Here is a 20392-nt window from a genome sequence, read left to right as displayed (position 1 = left end):
TCTTTTCTCGTCCTGTTTTTGACCAAAGGTGAATTCATCCTCTAAAAGGTGATGTCTGTAGAGTTTGGCCCAACTTTGTAAGGACGGCTCCTGCCTCAGTCGCGCTTCCTTCTAATGCTTCTCCACGACACCGAGTGTGTTGCCTGCACAGCGCGGTAATTCATGGGCCTGAAAATGGAGCTGTGAGAATTGTGTGCACTTTACTGTGTTTTTCCCATATTTACAGTTCTTCGTGGAAACAGGACTGTACTTTGAGAAGGATTCAATATGGGACATCTCATTACCTTAGTAAAATACAAAATTAGATCCTGTTGGGGCCCCCATCTTAAGAGCCATTTCTTTCTAAGATTTTTTGGGACTTGAACCCAGGACCCTGAGATCAAGACCAGAGCCGAGATCAAGAGTCAGATGCTTCGCTGACCGAGCCACCCAGGTGCCCGCTCTTTCCTATGTTGGAGATGGTAGGCTCGTGTTTTGTTCTTATTCTACAAATCCAGCAAATGTGTTTCCTAAGTAAGTCAATCTTTGATTATATAGGAACTGGGAATGTTACTAATATTTACTGTAATGCGTTCTTGTGTATGCGGTCTTGTTTAGGAATGGAATTTACCCATACCTCATAACAAAGCCAGCAGAGAACAAATAAACATGGATACAGTAAGTATAAATATAAATTTCCGTATGATTTATTGTTGTTCCTTGTACATAAGAAACAGTAATATACAACTTACACTGCTGTAGAATGTAAAATGGATAAAAATGTGTACAAAAAAAGCACATTCCTAGAAAAAGGTATTGGCAAATAGTAAAAATGGGGGGGGGTAACAAGCGAAAAACAAATCAAAAACAAAACAAAAACCCCAACAATTCTTCAGTTCAGTGTGCAAACATTTTATAAAAATAGAAATACTAACTCTACAGGCAGTATTTCCTGATAAATTATTTAAATAGCATATCTACACAATCTGAGATCTATTCCAAGGGCAATGAGAAAATAATTTATAAAAATAAAGCAATGGTATATAAGATAGAAAAAAAAACATAACTTTCAGAAAATGTATTTAACATTTCCATGCTATTTCCTTATTGGGAATACTTTTCTGCAAAGAGTTTTTATACTATGTACAACATTGACTTTTTTTTTTTAAGGTACTACAGTAGCTTTAAGTTTGTAAGACACTTAAACTCTTTCTGCTTGATCCAAAAATTCTTTACTCAGTCACACAACAAATGAGGTAATATTTGTATATAAGTTTCACCTTTGTTATTTTTTTTTTCTCTTTTGGAAAAACAAAGTGTAGATGCTTTTCTTCTCCCTGGAAATAGGCACAAGGGATGGGGTACAACAGTTTGAAAGGCCTCATGGCTTCGAGACTTAAAGACACTAGCAAATGGACAATTCCACTTGAAAAGATAAAAAAAGATCCCAAATCATTCACTCTGAGCACAAAGTGAGGGGCGGCTCGCTCTGCTGTTCCTCGTGCCGTTCTTGAGAGATTTGTTGCTCAGTCCCCACTACCTGCTGTCAGACACTTTCCATATGAAACCTAGATTCCAGGTAGAACAGAGTTAATAAATAATCTGTATTTACAATCTTACAGTCATGAAGACTCCTAACAAAGCTGATACGGATAGTCCTTATGCTTCTTCCTGTTCCATGAATAGTCTTTCAGACAGATCCTCCAGAGTAAGTAAAAAATAAATATTTTATATTGTAAAGTGTTTGTAAAAAAACAAAACAAAACCCTAGTCTAAAAGAGTTGGAAAACTCCATGATATTCAGGAAAAAGAGAGACAAGGAATGTTTTAGTTGATAATTTTGTGCCTTTCTAACCATAAATATACGAGCACGGCTGCCCATCCCTTGGGAGGCAGCCTGGTGCACACGGAGATGGTAGGTTTTCTGATCTTCCTGCTGCATCTGCACAAGCTACGTGTGGAATAAAACCAACAATTTCGTGGCGAGCAGGCGGGGCAGCCAGCATCGCCTTCCACCCGCTTCATTCTCACTCCCTAGTGCGCTCACTACGGGTGAGAGGTAAGGGATGGGGATCCGGGAGGAAGTCCAGAAGCCAGTCTCTCCCTCCCTTCCCTGCTTCTATGTAAGAGCCTATGTACGCGGGTTAATCAGCTAACACTGGTCAGCATCATGAAATCCAGCAAGAGTCTTCCAATCCCCTGAAAATGATTTAGTACCGAACATGTAACAGCTCCTCCATCTTTTCTTCATACAATCATCTCTTGGGGACACGCCCTCCCCTTAGGGCTTTGTCCCCTGCTCCCCCTAGTTCCGAGGGAGTCTGTCAAGGGTGGTGGTTTGCCAATTCTAGTGAGTCCTCCCTTCTCTCACAAGCCTGGAAATGCTTTGGAGTCCACTGCTCCAAGATGGCTTCCCCATAGCACTCTACTCTGACAGGAACAGAGTGGAGCGGCCACCTGCCAGCTGAAGCATGTGGGGGCTTTTACTTTTTGAAAAGCAAACCAATGTGATTGTTTTTGTTCTTGGGCGATTCTCTTCGCATTCAGAGGCTGCATGCTGAGTCTCATTGGGAAAATGGCATTTTCTCGAGGCAAGTCCCATATTCTAGGAGTCCACAATGATATGCAAGCAGAGAAAAGGCAGGGAGGAGGGATCTTGGGGGTTTTCTGAAGCCCGTGGTTCCAGAAGGTGCAACACCAGCATTGGTTAGGATCAGTCTTTTGATCAAGTCTGATGATTAGGAATCTGTTAACACACAAATATACAAGCCAATTAATTCCTGAAGGTACTAGCTTTATCAGTTAATAAATTAGCCTTAGAGCTCTACTTTTATAGTAACCAAAGCATAATTTAAGATTGGCCACAGTTCATAGGCCTTGTTCTTAGGGTCTTCCACAGCAAAGTATCAATAACCCTGTCTCTAAAACAGTCTTTTAAACAGATGCTTCCAGAATTGGCACTCTTGCTATTAGTCTGACTTAGAGATGTCAACTGCATTTGCAGTAATGTTGCTCCTACCTCTGCATTCGTATTTCAGGTCGGAGAAGAACACCATTTCTTGCGAGAAGACAAACAACCCTAGCCTACCACCAGCATAGGTTTTGTCATAGATGGGTCCTGAGTCAGCCATGATTTTCTTCCCTTCGTACATCACCACTCTGCAGGAAAAAGAAAATCTCGTGAGTGACACCCCTACTTTTTGGTCTCTTCCTGCTTCCCCATTAGTGTGACTAAGTCAAACATCGTCAGCACAATCTTTACCTAATGAAACCCGTCTTGGGCCGGTGGCTGAGACGCCATCTGTAGGCAGTGAAATCTTTCCAACCTATGTGACGAGGGTCATGCCACAGAGTACGAACCTGAAGGAAAAGAAAAAGGGTGAAACACGGCTCCATCAAGACTTAGTTTTGTTCTATAAGAAACAGTATATGAAAGGTACCAAGTGGACCTAAATTAGAGGGCTGCCATGTTGGATTTTTCCAAGGCCTTTCATTTGATGTGCCCCCTTGAATGTCTGTATAATGCAGAAAGAGAGGGAAAGTTTTGTTTGAAGAGGCTGGAAAGGTCTTTGGATTTGAAGGTAACTCTTAAGTTACAGCGAGCTCCCTTCTCAGACACTATTAGTTTTTACAAGGCAGAGCTTAATGCTGCAGTTGACGGTGCTGGGAACGTGGTATCTAAGGACCCGCCGCCCCCCACATTGGAAGTGTTGGCCAAAGCACAGCACCCCGAGTGCTAGGCAAGCACCCATCCACTCTCCCTTCTTCAGAGCCTTGTTCTTACCTGGCCAGGGGTGTTTCCCGTGTGCCACAGGGCATTCCGCAGGTGCTCGCCTGGCCCGGTGGTTGAGTTCACAACTTTCACAGAAAGGCCTGAGTATCCCTGAGCCCTAGTGGGGTTGGTGTCCCAGTAGGATTGGGTGACTTGCTTCCACATAACAACATAAAAGCGGCTGCTAGACTGGTAGCCGAACACAAATCCAGCATAGTCGTCATCCCTTTCCGTGTTGATGAAGAAGGTGCCACTGAAGTCCACGGCATTAAACTCATCGTAACCTAGGAGAAGGGGGCCAGACCGAGGTTAAAAGCTGAAGCCCTCAGAAGCTTCTGCTACATTCCCAGACATGCTCAGGGATACACGTAAGTGCCAGATTTTACATTTGCTTCTTTCCCCTGTGTGTGCTAGCCTCTGGTGTGGCGAACTCACTACTCACCTACAGCAAGTCCAGGATCACAGTTGACGGTCTGGACGAGTTCTTTACCCTGATGGCGTACGACCCAGTTAGGGTCATTCTGGGATGTCCCTTTGGGATCTAGAGGAATCATCTGGAATCGGCGGAAATCAGTCTCGCTGATATCAATGTTTTCAGGACAGATGTCATCAATGTCTGGCACATTGTCATGGTCAAAATCGTCTTTGCAGGCATCACCTCGACCATCACCTAAGGTCAAAAAGGCAAGATTATATTACATTATAATATATTCTATTATAATATATAGTGAAATATATATAATATAATATGAAATATATATATTTATTATAGGAAATATAGGAATATATGAATTATATATATCATTATAATATATAATATATATTTCATATATTATGTATATTATATTCTATTATATATAGTGAAATATATAATATTCAGTGAAATTCTGAAACATTACTAGTATCAGAAATGCACTATCTTGTTTAAGTTGGCATCTTATCTCTTCATCCTCTCAAATGCACTTAGTTTTGCTTTTATTTTCTCAATCCAGAGACGCATGGTGTCAGTCTCTTAAAGGGGCTCCCCTGACTCACCATCAGAATCCTTCTGGTCAGGGTTGGGCACGAGTCGGCAGTTGTCCCTGTCATCAGGAATGCCGTCATTGTCATCATCATGGTCACAGGCATCTCCCTTGCCATCTTTGTCATGGTCAGCCTGGTTGGCATTGGGCACATAGGGACAGTTGTCCAGGTTGTTCTGGTGGCCGTCTTCATCAATATCCTGATTGTTGTCACACGTGTCTCCAATGCGGTCTGAGTCAGAGTCGAGCTGAAAGAGAAAGGGAGAGTAAACTGAAGTGTAAGTCGTTAATGTTAAAGATGACTTATGCAAGATTCTCCCGTGTTTGATATGGCCAGTGGGGTTTCGGGTCTATAAACTATTGCCAAAAGAGAGGAGTAGTAAAATTCTCTTGATCCTTGGGGCAGCTCAGGGGCTCAGTCCGTTAAGCATCTGGCTCTTGATTTCAGCTCAGGTCATGATCTCAGGGGGCTCGGATCAAGCCCCGTGTCGGATTCCATAATTACTGTGGAGTCTGCTTGGGATTCTTTTCCTTTTCCTCTCCCTCTTCCTTCTGCCCCCCTGCTCAAGTAAGTAAAATCTTAAATTTTCTTGATCCTTGTTTTAATATGAATTTTAAAAGCTATTCAGAGTTTTTAAATATAAAACTTTCTGAATAAAATTAATGACGAAGGTGCCTCACTTTAATGGATCAAAACATTAAGATTTCAATCTATTAACTGCTTATTTCTCAACATTAAATGAAATTCTTTGGGTCATTCTTATTTTCCATTGAAGGTTTCAATTATAAAATTGTAGACATGTCCATTTCTACTCTAGGTCATTAAATCATGGAAACATGGCACTGCTTTTGGTTAATACCGGGTAATGTGTATGGTGGGGACTAAGGATTTTTATTTAAATTTTTTTTTCTATATTTGGTTTTATACATCTAGTCTATGAGGGTTCTCATTTGTTGGTTCAGGTAAAGTCAAACTTTAAGTCTCTTCAAAACTGTATATCTCCGTAATTTCATATTCAGTGTGCATGGGATGCTCAGGGGTGATTTATACAGAGACTGGAATTTTGCTTGCGAGTAAGATTTACATAATGCCTGAACTGATATAAATATTATAATCTGAGGAATGAAAAACTCTCCCAGGGAGATTAAATGATATTAAACAAGTTTATGGTAAGACCCAAACTCAAAACAGAGGACCCTCAATGCCGTTTGCTCAGCAGAGCTACCCCAGAGCCTTCTACTTTACTTTGTTATAGTCCACGGCTGTTTATCCTGTTGCTTTTTGTTTTCCAGGACCTCCTAACAAGTGTTAGGAGGAAAAAGCTGGATTTATCATTTCTGTGATCTTACAAAATTTCCATTTTTAAAAAGCTTATTTCCAAGTTTCTACAGCAAAGCATTTTTTAAAAAGACCTGCCTTAACTTAGATTCCTAGAATACGAAGGCCAATGAGACGCAAGAAAAACATGCACCCTGTTTAAGGTCTACTTGTAGTACTCCGTCACACAGAGAACAAACCGATGTGTTTGCAATGCCAAATAATTTTGAGAACGACAAACAGGAATTTCTCTAGTTTTGGAAGTATTTTTAGGTTGAGGTTTTCTTACAGCCAGGTTATAGCGTTAGCCGTGAAAACGGTTAGTCTTAGAAATGATTGGTTTTACTAGAGTTCTCAGATCTCTGCTTTGCGTAATTTGGTAGATCACACGGAGTAGGTAAGACCTGACAGACGAGGTTGTCACAGTAAGGATCTATGGGATGTCCTCTTGCAAGGAGCTCTCAGAGATGGCATTCTCATGAAAATCTAGGAATTGGCTTTGAGACTGCTGAGAGCCATGGTCATGAAAGAGTTTGAACTCTTAAAACAAAAAAACCGGAGTTAGAGGCCTAGCAAAATCTATTCCAGCACTCTCCTGGAAGATTCTCGATGGGGTCCACCTACCTGATCTGGATTGTGTTCCAGGGGGCAGTTGTCACACTGATCTCCAACCCCATCCATATCTGTGTCCCTCTGGTCCACGTTGTAGACATATTGGCAGTTGTCTCGTTCATTGAGGATACCTACAGGGAACAGGTGACCAGTCAGGGTTGGAATCTCCAGCGTCTGGGGTTTCAATAAACCACACACGCAGAGCCAGGGCTGGAGAGAACTAAGGTGAGAGCTGAGTGTGGTCACTACTGCCTACAGGCCTGCCGCAGTCAGGGGCGCCTTACCGTCCCCATCGATGTCTGCGGCGCAGGCGTCTCCTTCCCCGTTGTTGTCCGTGTCAGCCTGATCGGGGTTGTGGTTGTAGGGGCAGTTGTCACAGCGGTCTCCCACATCATCTCGGTCGTAGTCATACTGGGCTGGGTTGTAATGGAATGGGCAGTTGTCCTGCAAAAGAACGGAGCGTTGTACAACACTGTCCGTGCAACCAGCTCAGGCCTGCAGCCGTCTGCATTACATACAACTGCAACCGTCTGTGACGTCTTCTACTTAGTCCTCACTGCAGAAGTTATAAAGCCAGGGCCTAATGAATGAAAAATGGATTCCTGTGGGTTACAGGTCAGTGCAATGTAAATATAAGGACACCGCCCCAGTTCTCAGTATAACCGATATAAATTTTACTGCAATTTAGATAAGAAAGTGAAACAACTCTGAGGAGCTGTCATTTGTTTATACATTGTCATTTCTTGCTAAACTGGGGGGAGGGAAGGTGGGGATGAAAACCCAAAACCCTCATTTTAAGCCCTCTCTTGGCAACATCTAAGTGTTCAAGCTGCACCGAGTGACTGTGTGGGAGTCTCGCAGGCTGCTGCTACGTGGAGAAGGGGAATGGAGGAGGCCTGGACCACATCCTTACCCTGTCGTCCGGGATTTTATCGTTGTCATCGTCGTCATCACAGGCGTCGCCGATTCCATCCTTGTCGTAGTCCTCCTGCCCGGAGTTTGGCAGGTTGGGACAGTTATCCTGGGAAGAGAGAATGCATATGATGGGTCTGTTTCTGTGCCCCTCATTCAGCCCGAGCCCGGGGCAGGGGCCCCGGACGCCGCACACGGACCAGAAATGCTGTGCTCCCTGACAGCATCTTGTCATTTCTCATGGGAAGACAAGAAACTAAGCATTTTTTTTGGGGGGGATGGGTCTTTTTATAAATGCCCTGTGCTTCATACACCCTGGGGGCACCAGTCCTACCCTGCGGTATTTGGGAGAGTCGCGAGCATTTTCCAGGGGAAAAGAACCCGCTCTGGAGCGCACCAGCCAAAAGGGCCCTCCTCATGTCTGTGGCTCCAGGGGGTTTAATGTGAAGGCTTTGTGCCATTCTGCCTTTGTGTGAATTCATCTGTCAACTTTCATGTTCAAACTTGAAGCATTAAAAATTGCTCAGGGCGACGTGCTTGCTTTCGGGAGGCACGCGAGGGAGGCGGGCCCTACCTTTTTGCAGTGGTAGGTGGCATTGGCCACGCACACCAGGTCCTCGTTGGGCCATCCATCCAGGTCTGTGTCCTCCCCGCAGATGATGCCGTTGCCCGCGTAGCCGGGCTTGCACTCGCAGCGGTACATGGGGTCGCTGTAGTGGCCCAGGTAGCTGCACTTGGCGTTCTTGTTGCAGTCGTGCGTCCCGTCCGTGCAGGGGTTGCGCGGCTTGCACACCTGCGGGCACAGCGTCCCGAAGTGAATGCAGAGCCTTCCAGAGTCCCTGTGTCCCTCTCCTCTCCATGGAGACGGAGGCTCCATGAGGAGGAGTGTGGGTTACCTCTGTCCCTCCCGTGTCTGCCCCTGTGGCTTTACAAGGCCATCAGCTCACCACTGAGTCCAGAGCTGCAGTTTCTATTGTCATGGGCAATTTCTCCCCCTGCTGCATTTTCAATGGACTGTCTTGCCCTGTTTCTAAACCCTAGGCTGTATGCTCAGCCCTCTTCCCGTCTTGCGGGAAGGCTGTGAAAGGACAGGCCTCCCTTTGCTGGCTGTTTCAGTCACCCCCCGCCCCTCCCCCCCGACTCCGGTGTGGGAGTCTAGTCTCGTCTACCTGTTTGTTGGCAGTGGCGTAGTCCACACCCCGGCCGAAGGGCTGCGGGCCCGTGAAGCGAGGCGGGCAGGGCAGGCAGTTGTAGCCGGGGTCGGTGTTCTCACACCTGTGCTCGCCGTTGTGGTTGAAGCAGGCGTCGGGTACTTCTTTGCACTGTGGGAGGAACGACAGTGAGCCTCTTGTGTCGGTAACGCCGCCCTGGGAAGGGGCTGGGGCACGCTGAGCCGCCTCCCGAGACGTAGTGATGCGGCCAGCCCTTCCTCACCTCATCCACGTCTTCGCACTGGACGCCGTTTCCGCTGTAGCCCGGGGGACAGGCACCGCATTTCCAGCTGCCATCTGCGTAACTCGTACACTTGACCCCAGCAAAGCAGGGATTGGACAGGCATCCGTCTGAGATCAGGGAGACAGGCAAACGGTTGGTCTAAGCGGTTATTGTTGGCCCACTCGTCACAGAACAATGAAGCGTTTAACAGTGTAGGGTATGTGTAACCATTCACGTGTTGAGATTACTCGGAAATGCCAGATGGACAATATAGTCCAAACACGCAGGACCGTTCAAAGCCAGAACCAGCCCCCCTCCCCCGCCCTTGAATGCTGACCGTGGATTTCAATGAAACGACAAAGAAACCCAAACTCCCAAGGGTGCTCTTATCCTGGGCTGCATGACTCACCAATTGGACAGTCCTGCTTGTTGCAGATCTGTTTTTCTGTCGCGTCACCGACACAGTCCTTGCCTCCAAACTGGGGTGTGGGGTTGTTGCAGAGCCGGCTACGTCTCTGCACCCCTCCTCCGCAGGTGACAGAGCAGAGGTCCCACAGCGACCAGGGACCCCAGCCTCCGTTGACTGCAAGGAAGTGAAGCACAGGCCCAAGTTGAGGTCAACTGTCAAACACCTCCCCTGTCAGAGAAGACTCCCCTAGATCTGTTCAAGAAAACTTCTGCTCATCTGACACGTGGAGAGAAGGTTCGGGAAGAGAGAGTTTAAAATGGTTTTCTTTCTGTTTTTTATTAAAAGAAGCTGCTGAGCATGTAGGACTTGGCTTCTACTTGTTGCCTAGGAAGTAACCTTTCCCCCCTCCATGACCCACAGGACTAGAGGCCACAGACGCCAGGCGTCCAGCCGCGCAGAGCTGCTGCTCAGCCCTCAGCCATGTTGTACGCGCTCACTTACTGGGGCAGGCGTCTTTCTTGCAGGCTTTGGTCTCGCGGGCTTCGCCTTCACATGGTTTCCCGTTCATCTGGGGGCTCGGAGAATTGCAGAGTCGAATTCTTGTGATCACACCATCGCCGCAGGTCACGGAACAAGATGACCACGGGGACCAGTGGCTCCAGCCACCATCCTGTTTAACTGAAATACAAAGCTGCCGGTTATAGGGTGCTCACCAGGTGTCAGGCTCTGTGCTAACCGTTCTGAATGCATTACCTAAATGAAATCCTCAAAATAACCCTATCAAGAGCTATTATTCCCCGCAATGTGCAGTTGAGGAAGGAGCCTCAGGGAGGGTAAGTGGTGCACAGGGGAGCAGAACTGGGGTTCAGATGCAGGTGGTCGAGAAGCTGTGCCCTTAACCTCTATGCTGCCCAGATGAGGCCAGGGCCAAGTCTGTGCTCTCCATCGCTAAGTGGCCAAGATGCTCACATCTCTTATCGCATTCCTGAATGTGGCAGGTCCGCGTCTGGACGGAGGAGCCCTCGCATCGGTTGTTGAGACTGTCACAGGAGCGACCGCGCTGCTGGATTCCATTGCCACAGGTTGCAGAGCAGGAGGTCCACTCGGACCACGGGGACCAGCCATCATCCGCAGAGTCGCTGGCTGCAGAGGAAGCGGGTTCGTTTAGTGTGCGATCAGTGAAGACCAGCTATTCTGTAGCTCATGCTCTTTGGGACCTTCTTCCTTTGCCAGAGGGCGAAAAGCCCTGTATTTCTTAGGCCAATAGCCAAAGGGTCTATCCCACGTCCTTACATGTACAGCCCCACCCTCTCCCAGCATGTGTTGGCCTCTTCACGGGGCCTTTCTCAGCATTTCGAGTGTGTTTCCCTTTCCTGACTTAAGATAGCTTGATGGGCATTTCCAGTCTCAGGCTTCCAAGAGTACTCCATGTGCAGGCAGCTCATAGGAGGCCCTTTGGGCTGTCAGGGGAGCCATAGACCATGTGTTTGGCAGACGAGCTTGAAGGCGGCTTGGCTGCTGTCGGCTCTGCCTCCAACTCGGTCATGAGGTTAATCAGTGTGCGGCTCCTCTTACCCTAGCATGTGGGGCCTTCTCTGTACGCATTTGCACAAGAGAATGGGCTTGTTTACCGTCTGCTCGGGCCCCAGGACTACAATCACATGAAGCTGTATCAGACACAAGCCCAAGAACTTGTTCTTCTTGCCAACAGTTGGAAGTTTTCCTAGCAATCCCTGATTCAAGGTCAGGACTCCGCTGGTCTCCAGCTAGCTTTGTTCCCTTCAGCCCACACCTGATGTGAAAGCTGAACAGAAGCAGATATGCCCATGACCATCACAGCACCACGAGCGCTAACGCAGGCCCCGGAGGAGACTGCTTATTCTGAGCTGTGACCACTTGGGGGTAGGGGTAGGGGTGTGTGGAGCTGGAGGAGGACTGCTACTTTCCTGCTTCATTTCTCATCTTCGTTGTGCTGAATCATTTTATGACTTGTGTGTACTACATTCAATGTTGTCTCGGCAAAGGGATTAATTTATACGGGCAACACCCACCCGGGGATAGGGTGCCACGGAACAATATAGTGCCTTATTTCTGCCAGTGCCCCGAAACTGAAACTGTTATTCTTAGGCCCACTCCTCCTGCAGATAAAATGCATACAACCTCCAGGCCCAATTAAGTTCAGTGCTTGCACTACCGACCGTCAACTTATCTGGTGAGCAGATTTTTCTTCCCTCTAGGCCATAATGTCAAATTCTAAAAGCAGTCCACTTAGAGCTATTACTGCTACACATTCGTCTCTCCTTTCCTCCCAGCCTCAAGTCAAAATTAGTAAGCTGTGCCAAGATCATGATTGCCCATAGAACAGCCAAGCCATCAGTTACCCAGATGCCACAGCAGGAAACGGAGTGGAAACACAATGGAAATGGGGGTGGGGTTCCCGTGTCCCATTTCAGCTGTCCCATGGATATGGAGAATGGACTTTGTCACTCAAGAATGGTCATGCAGCTCTAAGAACTTACGCCAACACCGTGGGCAGCATTCTCCATCGGGGACTGTGGCGTTGGAGCAGGGCATGATGGGGCAGGACACTTTCTTACAGATGGTAACGGAGTTCTGCAGGGCAAGAGGGAGACATGGGTTACTAAGCATATTGTAAGCAGAAGTTTATATACCGTAACGTTTCCATTACAAGACGAAACACGGTCAGAGCTGTAACTGCTCTGGTGGAAGGAGTTTAATCGATCTGTCGGTCTTGTTTGCAGCGACCATGCTGTGGATACAGCTTGAGTGCTTTGGAGACTTCTTTCTCAATTGCTACTGAGTGAAGTGACAGCATGTAGAATTTATCCAAAGGGAACCACCATTATCTGAGTCAAATCTTTTAATCGGTGTCTGAAATGAACTCCTTACTCAGCCAGGGCTTTGAAATTTTACAATTTTCTCTGCATAGAGACAAGACCAGTGAACATTTCCCCCCTTCACGTGTAGATCTGGTTTTATATTATGTTGGAGAAGAATGAAAATCAAGTTAGCTCCCAAATCTAGCAATCCAGGATTTGTATTTAAACGGACTTTGCTCAGTGCATCAGGCGAAGCGTCCAAGTCGCCTGGCACTGGCTTTGGGGAGCCAGCGACACACACCCTGCAGGGGGTGCCATTTGAGCTAAGTGGACAGTTGCGTCCTCACAGTGTCGGGCTAAGTGATTGGAACAATCAGTGCTGTGTTAAGGGACTCTCGATGTCATTGCTGAATACAAGTCAGGGTTGGAGAAATGAAAGGAATGTTCCGGCCAGGTTTTATTTACCCGACATTCAACACTTAGGCTTTGAACGAAAGCAGGTAAATTACTCAAATGTCTGAGCAGGTTTGTTCTTTTAGATACTTGGCCTGGGGTATAATGAAGACTTTGAAAAACTTTCTGAGAGTTAAGGTTTTATGGAGGTCACAAATGCATCTTGAAAAAATAAATAAAAACAAAAAACCCTGCTTTCGTATCAGGCCATAGAGCATAGAAAGAGCTTGTGTGGCTATCTGGGTATTTCCCTAGGGACTGGTTTCAAGCACATGCCATCACTTCCTATTTCGTTCTGGAATGATCCCTCACCTGACAGCGGCACTCCGTGCAGCTATCAACAGTCCATTCCTCATTATTCCTGTACTGAACTCCGTTGTGGTAGCAGAGCGGAGGCCTCCTCAGCTCAATGGCCAACTCTTTGTTCTCTTCAGTCTAAAAGGGGGAGAAAGGTCATTAGTGTCATATTCATTTTCCTTGGGGGTCATCTGTGATACACCTTCAGGTGCTCGTGCTAAAGGGCTGGGAGCCGAGGCCACTGACCACTTTGCGAATGCTGTCCTGGAGTGTGGTGACAATGGTGCGCAGGCCTCTCAACTCCAGGACCATGCTGGACAGCTCGTCACAAGAGATGCCGCAGATGGCTTGCAGATCCTTCGTCTTGTGGCCAATGTAGTTAGTGCGGATGGCAGGGCTGGAGCCGTTTACCACATTGTTGTCCAGGGTGAGAAGGACATTGGTCGCTGCCAAGAAAGAAAGGAACACCATGAGAAAAGTAATGGAAGATCTTCACACAGCTGCTCTCACCAGCCAGCCCCTGGAGTTCCTAGTTGGAGAGACATTAAACCTGGGGTGAAGGACACAGGGGGAGGGGATGCCCATATGTGCATCACCCTTTGAGGCACTTTCATATACTTCCTAAGTTACCCGGGTAATGTACGCACGACCACCATTTCCGGTTTCTCCGCTTGTTCTGGGTGGAATCCCCTGAATGTCCTCATATGCCCCCCAGAACAGAAGGGTACTCACAGCTGGAGCAGCCTTTGTTCCTGAGGATGGCTTCTGGTGTGGTTCCGAAGACAAACCTCACGTTCTGCAGCACCCCCTGGGGGCAGAGGACACACGTTACTTGTAGAGCGGTGGGGGGGGGTGGGGGGGGAAATGGGTGGGGGAGACGGTTTATGCCAGGAAAAGCACACAATAGAGGTTCTAGAAGTTTGAAAGAGCTCTCTTTAAAGATCACCATGTCAAAATAACACACCAACGTAAACTGCCAAACAACTTCACAATCTTAATTGGGTCTCCTGCCAAGTCTTCAGTACTTTACAAAGAAATCCGTTATCAGCCTACTTGGGTACACAGGAAATGGAATCGGATCCTAGGGACAGAGGATATAATGACACTCTCCAGTGTCAAAGAGTTAGATGTGGGAGTTTCAAAGCCACAGTTGCAAAAACCTAGATGTTTAAGCAAGGAAGAAGCTGCGGCAGTGAATAACCACTATTTTCACCTTCGGAGACCAGCTCCTGAGACTGGCTCCACCCCCGTGGGTAATCAAATAGCCACGTGGTACTTATTCTGCTCACAGTATCCATTTCAAGCTACATTACGATTGGTGGAATGCTTTGAAAGAAGTTATTTTCTTGAGGAGAGCATAAGGAGTATCTAAGACTTGAACAGGTGGCTATAGGAAAACCATTTCTTGTTTCCGTTAGTGGCTTTCCAACGGCGGTCCCCAGAACCCCAGCACCAGCATACGCTTCACCTGGAATTTGTTAGCAATGCAAATCATCAGGCCCCATCCCGGGCACACTGAATCTGAAACTCTGGGAATAGGGTGCAGCGGTGTGTGCGTTAACAAGCCCTACAGGTGATTCTGATGCTCCCTGAGGTCGGAGAACCACTGCTTTAGGCCACAGGCAGGCTCTCCCGCTCTAGCCCCCCTGACAGGTCAGCTGCCGGGCAGTCGACCCCACAGACCGGGAACCGGAGAAGACGCCTCACCTGGAAATGGTCATTGACCCCTCCTTTGGCAACGCGGAGTCTGGCCACACTGGCCAGGTCCCTGGTGAAGATGCTCTGGATGGGGACATCCAGCTCTGCGTTCTCCATCTTCTCACAGTCGATGTACAGCTGCGCCCGGTCCTCCTGCACGAACAGGGTGATGCTCTTCCACTGGCCGGTGGCCAGGAGCGCCTCCTCCACCGACACCACATGCTGCATCCCCTGCACGGTGAGGCTCAGGTCCAGGGTGCCCGCTTTGCCATTGGAGACCACACTGAAGACCTGGCCCGAGTGGTCTTTCCGTTCTATGGCCAGCAGAGTGCCTCGGGTCTTCTTCATCTGCCTCAGGGAGGCCAAGAGAAGGAAGCCTTTCTCTGCCCGGACGGCATCCACTAGGTCTTGGAACTTGTCATCAGGCACAGGGGGAATCAGGTTGGCATCCTCGATGCGGAAAGCTGGGCTGGAAGGGTCAGGACCCTTCACCAGTCGGCGCCCAGAGCCCTTACGGGCAGCCCCGGTGAGTTCAAAGATGTCGAACACGCTGTTGTCTCCCCCAGACTCTGTTCAACAAGAGCAGGACACACAGTGAGCTTTCTAGGCTAAGGCCAGGGATGGGGACGAAAGGACAGGGCGAAAACTCCGGGCAACCACGGAAAGAGCTGAATAAACACCATGCTCAGAGGGAACCTGCCTGCTGATGTTCAGTCAGGGCTCTGGGGAGAAACAGCTGGCAGAGCAGAGCATGGGAGGGAGGCACACTCGGGTTACCCCCGCACCTCATCTTCCCTCCCCTCTCAAAAGGTATCATGTAGACTCACCTGGAATGCGGCTGGAACCACACGCATGCAACAGGAATAGGACACTGAGTCCCCAGGCCAGCCCCATGGTGGAGCTGTTTGTGCCCAGCAGAGAGCCTGTAACCGGAAACACAGAGCCCATGGTCAGCGGCAGCCAAGCAGGGAGGGTGGGCACAACCTGGAGGCTGGGCTTGGGGCCAGGGCCCTAGGGCATCCCCCCTTTGGCCCCACATTTGCTGGAATGGGGCGCGGGGAGGGGGTAGACACTATTTACTTTGGACAGGGCATCAGGAAGAAAAAGAGTCGAGGGGCGGAGACTGGTTTTAAAGGTGGGGGGTGGCGCTGGGGCAAAGACCAACAACCTGGGGACTTCTTGGGAAGTTGAGAGTAAACAGCAGGACCAGGAGATGCAGTCTGGGGGCGCAGAGACTTGGGGAAGTAGAGACTCTCATCTAGACGACTGATAGGTGTGGGGAACACTTGGAGAATAAAAGAAAATATTGGGGAGTCCTGACGAGTTGGTCTGTGAACCCCAAGGCCAGAGTGAATAGCTCTGGAGCCCTTCGACTAGAGGGACAGCGGGGGAAGGCGAGGAGTAGGAGCTGCGGGGTCCCCGAGGGGCTGAAGCCTCGGAGCTCAAGGTAGGCTGACCGGGCAGCACCGGTCCTCGGCGGCGGCCCGGGGGCTCCTTACCTGTGTGCGCTCGGGTGCAGCGGCCCGGGGCGGCGGCGAGGGCGCGGCGAGCGGCGCCGAGTCCGGGAGAGGCGCGGGGCGGGCAGGGCGCCCGGGGAGGCGGCGGCCGGAGTCGGAGGCTGCGCGGGCAGGGATCGCGGGAGCCGAGACTCGGCTGCCGGCTCGGAGGCAGTGGCTGGCGAGGCGGCGGAGCGGCGCGCTTTTAAAGGCGCGCTCACATTCCTGGGGATTCTTCTGGCCAATGGGAGGCGGCCGGGCAGGGGGCGGGGGGGCCAGTCTGGGTTCCTCTCTCCGCCCCCCGCTGCCTGGCGCATTGCTTTCCAGCTAGAGAGTGGAGGGCTGGGGGGGAGGCGGGGGTCGGGGCGAAGAGCGGTGGAAAGTCTCTGAAAAATAGGTGCCCGCCCACGCAGCCTTGGCGCCCTCGTGCTCAGCACTTTGGCTCCAGGACTCAGTGTGAGCAACCCTAGCGGGACGGGGCTTTAGCCGCCCCCCCCCGCCCCCTGACCCTTAGGAGGGCTGTCAGGAAAACCCATCTCCTTGGATACCTGGGCGACGGCTGACACTTGGGGACCGAGCCCGTTTGGAAAACCAAATGAGCCCAACGGGGTAAATGGGGCCCAGAGAGAAGCAGTCGTTAAAGAAGTTCCGGCTGGGCTATTTGGTGATCCTCCTCCATCCACCCGCTGGGGTGTAGGACCACGCGCCCGTCTTCCGCCCGAGTCCTAAGAGGGCCGAGTGCGGGGTCGCGTGGGCCAGCCGGGCGGTGAACGGACCTCGCGTTCCCGCTGCCCGTCAGGGCACACTTTCTGCAGCTGCCTGGCGCCCAGGTCCCCGCGAAAGTCGCCTCTCGCCCTGCTACTGCGCTTCCACGGCTGGCCGCTTGGGGGCGGTATATGTATTCTGATGAAGGGGACCCGCAAAGGGAGCTTCTTTCTAGACAGGATTGTTAAGGAAGCGTACTCCTATCTACTTCCCTCAAGCCAAAACTGAACTTGTGTCTTGAAAAACAGTTTTTATGCCCGCTCGTGCTTCTTAACGTGACTCCTGGTTGGAGGATTTAAGGAACCATCTGGCTCTGGGTCTTAAACTATTTACAGAACAGACCCATAAAGTAATAAATTACCCTCCACCTATCATTTTATTTCCTTTTTTCCTCCCTCAACGTTCTTTTCATTTTTCAGCTCCTGAAACCGAGGTGTGGGTTACATTTCTGTGGGTGCACCAATTACCATGAGCGCGGCTGCTTAATGCTTCTGTCATTGGAAGTCTGGTCTCCAAACCACTGTCTCAAGCCAGCGTGACTCCAGCTGCCTGGAATTCCATTCATCTCTTAGGGCTGGGATGTCAGCAGCCACACTTCCCCTGCTGTGGTCCTGCGCTATCAGGCTGGCCTTGAGACTCAGGAAGGCTAGGTAGTAGCTTTACCAAATAAGGATCTCAGCCACAGGCTGGGGAAAGCCCTCGGGTTCACCTTCCTTCTTAGGACTCACACCTGGCAGGACTCCTAACTGCTGGAAACACCCACGAGTTTGCGTTCATCAAAGGGCAGTTTCACTTTTCCTGTGTGGGAGTGTTGTGTGACAAGGTGCACGTGTGTGTATTACAGCATGGATGTTTTCTCGTTACTCAGTATACATCAAGTACTTCTGGAATATGACAAGTATGTTCCTAAGACACATGTTGGTTTGTTGCTTAAGTAATAACTAAACCTGACAGCCAGATAGATTTCACATGTTGAGAGACAGAAATAAGGGTTTCTATCGGACGATTAGTCAAATCAGATTCCTATTGCAGAAGTCATCAGTAATGACTCATCCAAACAGATCTGAAGATTCCAGAGTCAGCAGCCATACATGTCCCTCTCCTTCCTTCTTCCCTAGCATCCTGTGTGCTCCTTGAAAGGCAATTTTCTTTTCACTTGCTATTAATTCTTCATCATACCAAGTACCTAGGCACAGTTTTTGGAGGGATGGCCAGCTGATGGCCTCCTGCTTATTCACCCACTTGCTAATTTTAGACAAATCAGCTGGGGGCGTAAGGTCCACAAGAGGCCCACAAAAGCAGGATACATCTTTCCTTTTGTAAAAACCTCATCTCCCCTGGGGAGATGGATAGGCTAGAATAGAAGCTCACTGGAATGCCCCTTCAAGCTAGGCGCTTCCGTGACTAAGGGACTGTGGGAATCCCTCTGGATTTTCTTGGAACTTGGCTTCTTTTAACAAAACAAGGAGAAGAATTTTATCCTCGCACATGCTTTGCAGAGAGTGGGAAGGTGACCTGTATGGTGGCAGGGAAGAGCTATCTTGTCAAAGAAAGCTGACAGAGGTATAGGAGTTCCTTAGCTCAAACGCAAAGACCTTCCCCAAGTCACAGCACTCCAGGTTTTCTGGCGGAAAGGACTGATCACAGTGAAGCGGGGGTTTGGGCAGAGTTAGAAACTCACCCACATTCCTGCTGGTCAGTGTGTGCTGAAAATATTCCCCAGAAACCTAAATACCTCGGGGAAGCTTTGAGAGAAGCAGGAGTGGAAAAAGGGGAAAGAAAACCTACACCTTTAATTGGCGGGATATCGTCCCCCTTGGGTATGTATTTACAAATGCTGGGATTTCAGGCCAGTAATCTGACAGGGACCCGAATGATGCGTTCTTCCAGGGAAAGGGGCCAGTTCTCTCTTTGCCAAGTTGCTATCCTTGAGGATTATGTATTTAAAATTACATTGTAAGGCACAGGGCATTTTGCTGTAGGATTTCCTTTTTCCAAGTTCCCCTAATTGGATGTGGGATTGACCTAAAAACATTGCCAGTAAATAGGAGGAAAGGACTGTCAGTAACAGCTAGTTTAAAAGCTACCTGTGCTTAAGGAGAGCAGGATAATTGAGAAAAAAATTTGTTTATCTAGCAAAGAACAGCAAGGTGGACTGTGATTTTATGTAGGGATTAAACAAAAAAAAACATATTGAAAATGCTGCACAGTGGAAAATTTCTTCTAAGTGAGCAGCACCCAAAAATCATTGAATTCTAGAACAGACCAGAATCATAACATCTCTACAGTGAAGACATCACAAATTCATTCGCTCTGAATATTTTTCGGTAGCTCATAGCTTAGAGTTGTTTCAGCTCAGCTACCTTGATGGGCAAAGCCAGACGGAAATTACCAGATTTTCCTTATCTTTCAATCGAACACCAGTCTGCCTCCTTCATAAGATGTTCTCCAGTGGCTTTGTGTTGCACTGTTTCTTCTTTCTGTGATACCTTGAGACATGGCTTATCTTTACTGCATAATGCATCAGCTTACATTCTTTATTGTTTAGTTTTCCAAAGTAAATTTTATTTTCTTATGTCTAAGGACTATATTGTAAGGACCCAAAGGCTTGGGCTTGGGAAAGGGCTCTAATAGTTGAATTTCCAAGGCCCTTTGTGCTCAAGTGAATTTATGGTACCAAGAGATGGACTACTCACCATTTCCCTAACCAGCTATACCGTTTCGCGTGGATATGCCTTAGCCCTTGGGCTGCACGGGGTGACTGACTCCCAAACATGGCGCCCACCCTCACAGGATTGAGGCAGTACTCTCTGCGAATTGATCTCAGTAAGAAGGGGTAGAGCTATTGGCTTCAGGGTAACTCCCTTCTCCCTTTCCAGACAGAGATTGAGTTGGGAATTGCCATGGGACCCAATTCTGGCAAATGAGAAGCTTGCTGAAGGCTTCTGGGAAAAGTTCTTTCTTATTTTTAAGAAATCAAGCTCTCTCCAGCTCCTTTTGGACGTGAACAAGAATGCTGAGAAGCGCTGTTGGCCACTAGGGGAGCCAAACTTAGTAAGACACCAATATTGAAGGAAAAGCAGAGACCTGGAAGGAACACGAGTTGCTAAATCTACCAACCCTGAAGGTTCTCATGCCTCCAGAGTTCTCTGGATATGTGTTGATTATTTAAGCCAGTTTGTTGCTGTTTCCTGTTACTCAGAGCCACAAACATCACAACTCCTGCAGCTCTTTTTCATCTGTCTGGATTGCCTTTTCACTCATACTTTGCTGGAACGTCTTCTGACTTCTTTAGGATAAGAGAAAGAATAGGTCATAGGATAAAATATATTAAAGACTCTTCACATATATTATTCAAGTGCTTTCTGGAGAAGTTGCACCATTC

General features: G+C 48.6%; 1 protein-coding gene across 1 annotated transcript; it reads right to left on the bottom strand.

Moving 5' to 3' along the window:
* Positions 1–670: 670 nt before the first annotated feature.
* On the bottom strand, positions 671–15682 carry THBS1 (thrombospondin 1). The gene is made up of 21 exons (XM_008702260.2): positions 15574–15682; positions 14756–15315; positions 13781–13856; positions 13295–13494; positions 13064–13186; positions 11978–12071; positions 10428–10601; positions 9960–10136; positions 9459–9632; positions 9050–9177; positions 8785–8937; positions 8190–8408; positions 7617–7724; positions 6988–7147; positions 6716–6834; positions 4787–5021; positions 4194–4421; positions 3764–4035; positions 3242–3339; positions 2999–3138; positions 671–2725 (listed from the first exon to the last, which is right to left on the bottom strand). Exons 1-21 carry the CDS (start codon positions 15638–15640, stop codon positions 2718–2720), a joined length of 3513 nt encoding a protein of 1170 aa, XP_008700482.2. The 5' UTR covers positions 15641–15682; the 3' UTR covers positions 671–2717.
* Between the last annotated feature and the right edge of the window lie 4710 nt (positions 15683–20392).

The sequence above is a fragment of the Ursus maritimus genome, unplaced genomic scaffold (assembly GCF_017311325.1).
Source record: "Ursus maritimus isolate PB19 unplaced genomic scaffold, ASM1731132v1 scaffold_35, whole genome shotgun sequence".
In the NCBI taxonomy this organism is placed as follows: domain Eukaryota; kingdom Metazoa; phylum Chordata; class Mammalia; order Carnivora; family Ursidae; genus Ursus; species Ursus maritimus.
Note: the sequence above shows the minus strand (reverse complement) of the source record. Positions and strands in the feature narration are given on the sequence as shown.